This window comes from Zea mays, chromosome 4 (genome assembly GCF_902167145.1).
Source record: "Zea mays cultivar B73 chromosome 4, Zm-B73-REFERENCE-NAM-5.0, whole genome shotgun sequence".
Classification (NCBI taxonomy): domain Eukaryota; kingdom Viridiplantae; phylum Streptophyta; class Magnoliopsida; order Poales; family Poaceae; genus Zea; species Zea mays.
This window is the reverse complement of record NC_050099.1, coordinates 162,418,861-162,423,463: the sequence shown is the minus strand read 5'-3', so window position 1 is coordinate 162,423,463 and position 4,603 is coordinate 162,418,861. Positions and strand designations below refer to the sequence as shown.

The following is a 4,603-nucleotide window of genomic DNA, read 5'->3' as shown; positions in this document are numbered from 1 at the left end:
CGGCGGCTCTCAGCTCCCTTACGGAAGCAGGGGGACGTCAGCAAAGACTCGACCGCCCCGACAGCTGTCCCTCCGCCAAGCTCCGTTGCTCCTCCGACAGCCACGACATCACACCAGCAGGGTGCCAAGATCTCTTCGGCTGCCACATTGGCATGTACTTATGGCGCTAGCTCTCCCTTCGCTAGACACGTAGCACTCTGCTACACCCCCATTGTACACCTGGATCCTCTCCTTACACCTATAAAAGGAAGGACCAGGGCCTTCTTAGAGAAGGTTGGCCGCGCGGGACCGAGGACGGGACAGGCGCTCTCTTGGGGCCGCTCGCTTCCCTCACCCGCGTGGACGCTTGTAACCCCCCTACTGCAAGCGCACCCGACCTGGGCGCGGGACGAACACGAAGGCCGCGGGATCTCCACCTCTCTCACGCCCGTCTCCGGCCACCTCGTCTTTCCCCCCTTCGCGCTCGCCCACGCGCTCGACCCATCTGGGCTGGGGCACGCGGCACACTCACTCGTCGGCTTAGAGACCCCCGGTCTCGAAACGCCGACAATATTGGATGGAGTAAACAATAATATCAGTTAGTTAAATCAAAAAATATTATATGAAGAGCGGAGACAATAAATAAAAAATATTGAGTTTTTTTGTTAAATAGTTTATATATAGAAACCGTGGTGATCTATGAACTAAATACAAACTGGATAACGGCCTCTTCCGTCCCGTCCCGTTCGCGGTTCGCCCACTCCCCATCCCCAACGCTATCATGGCCTCGCTCCACCCCACGACGGCAATGCTGCTGGCCCAGCGCCATTCTCCTGCACCATCTCTCAGGTCTCAGCACATCGTCGCTCTCATGGTCTGCCTCCGTAGCCATCTTCAGCATCGAGTCGGCCCCTGGCCTCGCTCTCTACTCACCGGTCCCGCCTCCGGCAACCGCCAGGTCCGAACCCTTTAAACCCCCTCTCTCACGTGAGGCACCGGCAAGCTACGATTCGGTAACCGCGATGATGTCCTAGCGCTGATCTAGCCCATCGCCAACCCGCCGCAGCAGAGCACGGTGGTGTGTGCGGCGTGGACGCGGCGGTCGCGCGGGGAGACGGAGCAGCGGCCCAACCGCAAGTCGTGGAAACAGACATGTACATGCGCCCCTTCCTGCTCAATTTTTTTTCCCTCCAAGCGCTTCGTGCACGCAAAGGTCATGCACAGGGGCACCAGCAAGGTCATCGCCGTGGCCACCACCAACGACGCCAAGGACTTCCGGCTCACCCTCCCATCCCTTGTCGACGACAACGCCTGCAGGACCACCGGGAGGCTCATCGCCGAGAGGTCCATGGACGCCGACGTCTTTGCTTTGGCCTATGAGCCCAAGAAGAACGAGAGTCGAGAGCAAGCTTGGCATCGTGATTGAGACCATTAAGGAGCACGGCATCGTCTTTGTATAGGCGAGTTTCAGGGTAGGAGTGTGGCTGTTGTGTTTTAGTTTCGAATCCTGTAGCCTGGAAATTGTTACTTTATTTAGATCAAAACAAATGGAAATTGTTGCTGACAATTGCTGCTGTCAGTTCAGAAGTTCGATGAAATTGCAAAAGTTTGACACCACGCTAGTCTAAAGTTATAAGAAAAAAAAACAGTTAAATCAACTGTAGAAATTTCCAGTTCTGATGCCAATGCTAATAAGACTAGCTCTAACAAGGAGCTCTAAATGGTCATGTACTATAAATTTAGAGGACGAGAACGTCCTCTACTCCCTCCAGCAATGTCCTCTAAACGGTCCTCTAAATTTAGAGAACGCTGCTGGGTCCTCTATATGTAGAGTTTCTCTAAACGGTTCTCTATCTATTTGAATACTTTAAACAACCGGTTTAATAAAACTAAAATATGTATAACACATTTTAGAGTATGACAAATACGTATGTACAAAAAATAAAAAATTAAAAATATCTTTAATATAGGTATTTACATATAGAGGACGTGATTTAGAGGACGTTGTTGGAGAGAAAGTGGATATAGGAGATGAAATCTTTTAGAGAAGACTGTAAAGGACGGATATAAAGGATGTATATAGAGGACGTTACTGGAGACAGTCTAAAAAGTTAAAAATATGGCAGTTCAATGAGGTTCATTGAGCCTCAAATTTGATACCTTAAATAACTACTGATCAAAAAGGTTAAGAAAAAAAATACCACTTGATAGTATTATATCGTCATACTTGCAGTGCACGGAAGCAAAGCAATCCTGTTACAGAACCTTCCTGCACAAATGAATCCACTTATTCTTGTATTTCGGACATCTCGTGCACTGAACACTTCCATCCCCGCGTTCCATGGCGGCATGGCGCTCATGCAGTATCCTGGTAGCGAAAGGCAATGGCGGCATTGTCTGTCCCGATGTTTCGATTTCCCAACGGCGCAGGGGGCGGTGAACGAAACCCCAATCTGACCGAATCCACGGCGCTCCCTCGGTGACAGGGCCGTGACGGATGGGTTTGTTGGGGCCAGGCCGCGTAGCGCCATCAGTTTCCGTTTCACCCCCTCACGACACGACAGGGCAGAGAAAGAGCTGTAGCTTTCGGACGGGAAGACCAGAAATGGTTGCTGTGCAGGAACCTCACGTTTTGAGCAGAAGATAATAATGGTTGCTGTATTGCCAAAAAAAAAAACAAATGAATAAAAGCCCGTACAGACGATACCTGGTCAATCGTTAATCGACCCGCAGTTGCCTTTAATTATCTGCGAAGGTTCACGCTCCGAAGCTGCGTCGCCGAAACCCGATCGTGGTAGACACGACACGATTATCATCGTTTGTCCTCTCCGTCAGGGATTATTAAAAAAAACGTCGGGATGGTGACACTTCCCTTCCCCTGTCAGTTTCCTCCGCAATTGGATTTTTAACAACTCAGGATCAGAGGTGATAATGGATCGCGATCTAAATAATTCTTTACAAAACGGTACGATTCTAAATAAATTTTAGTTAAAAAATAAATAGTAATAGAGCTCGGTCCTAATCCGATTCGGTCCTTAAATCTTATAGTGTAAAATTTAGAACTCATCTTCACTCCTACTCAGGATATATGCATATGCATGCCCATAGTTGATAAAGTCCTGGAGATACGAACTGCAAAATGTGTGGAAGGTGTTACAAAATGAAGTAAATTAGGTTCATCTAATTTTTTTTTCAACAATTAAATCTTACTTAATAGTAGCTCACTTCATCTTTTATGTCGCTAAGTTCCAGAAGCAGGACCAGACATTTGAGATTGGGTAGTCAAAAATTCAAAAGATTAAAGAAATTAGTGCTCTAATGCTACTTTATGTAATACATTATTGACAAATTAATATAGATCAGCAAAAACTTGAGTATTCAATTGAATAATCCTCATTGAATAATCACTAAGCTCCTGATCGCCACTAAATTGTTTAGGCGATGTCGATCACCGGAGTAAACAAGCACAAACTCTCACTTGACCTGATCAAGCGTAATGAGAATTGTGGATGCACACTTGCTACTTTCTATGCATCATCGAAGCATATAATATTGTGATTATCAAATCTCGACACCTCACTAAGTAAAGGCTCTCTGTTTAACTCCAGTATATTTCTTCAACTAAACAAATAGGCAAGAGAGCTAAAATGGATGAGTTGGAGAGAAATGAATATGCTCTCCTCCTGCAACAATCACGTCCTCTATAGGACAAACTATGTGAGGTCATTGTGTAATACCATTCTAAACCATAGCTGGGTGAAAATCCTCATGAAGTGAAGTATTGTGTAGAAGCCCTCTTTATCTCTAGGATCCCTCTCCGTTGGAAACCATTGATATGATAGAATAAACCAAAGCTAGAAATGGCAACAGGACGAGTTTAGGGCGGGTCATCTTGGGTTTTGGACCCGACGGAGGTGGGGGCAGATGTATTTTCCCCTGTGGGTCCGTAGTTTTTGGGCTCAAAGAGTAGTGGATGCGAGCGTGTGATTTAACCTTCACTTGCAAGTTCCTCGTGGGTTCCCGTAATACATGGAAATTTGGCTCATACACTAGAAAGCCCCCTTCCAAAAAAAATAACCGTATGTTTCCCTTTCCCTAGTCGCTCGCACGCATCACCCTCTGATCCTTCATGGCTCCATCGCGCAGCCGTCATAGCCAGAGCCTGTTCGGTTTTACCTCAATCCATATGGTAGATTGAGGGGATTTTAATCCCTACTAAGTCAAAATCCCCCCAATCCATATCAATCCCCTCCAATCCATATGGATTAAAAATAACCGAACAAGCCCTAAGAGGGGCCAATATATATGTAACTATAGCAGTAATGTGAATCTGCTCTCCTCCTGCAACACTATGAGGTCATTGTGTAATACCACTCTATACCATAACTGAGTGAAAATCCTCATGAAGTATTATGTAGAAGCCCTCTTCATCTCTAGGATCCCTCTCTGTTGGAAGCCATTGATATGATTGAATTGTAGGACCGGTGAGGCGACCAGAGGGAAGGTGAATGAGAGCCAATCAGATTTTCTTTCCAAACACTGAAAATGAACATTTCACTTCAATTGATATGAAGCAAACACTCAAACCAATAACACATCGCGAACAAGTGATCTCATGATCACA

The 4,603-nt window shown here is 46.3% G+C and overlaps 1 protein-coding gene across 1 annotated transcript; it reads left to right on the top strand.

Annotated features, from left to right (window-relative positions):
* Positions 1-707: 707 nt before the first annotated feature.
* On the top strand, positions 708-1,590 carry LOC103653934 (uncharacterized). The gene is made up of 2 exons (XM_035967368.1): positions 708-937; positions 1,049-1,590. The coding sequence occupies exons 1-2, from the start codon at positions 761-763 to the stop codon at positions 1,403-1,405; spliced, it is 534 nt and encodes a 177-aa protein (XP_035823261.1). The 5' UTR covers positions 708-760; the 3' UTR covers positions 1,406-1,590.
* The last annotated feature ends 3,013 nt before the right edge of the window (positions 1,591-4,603 follow it).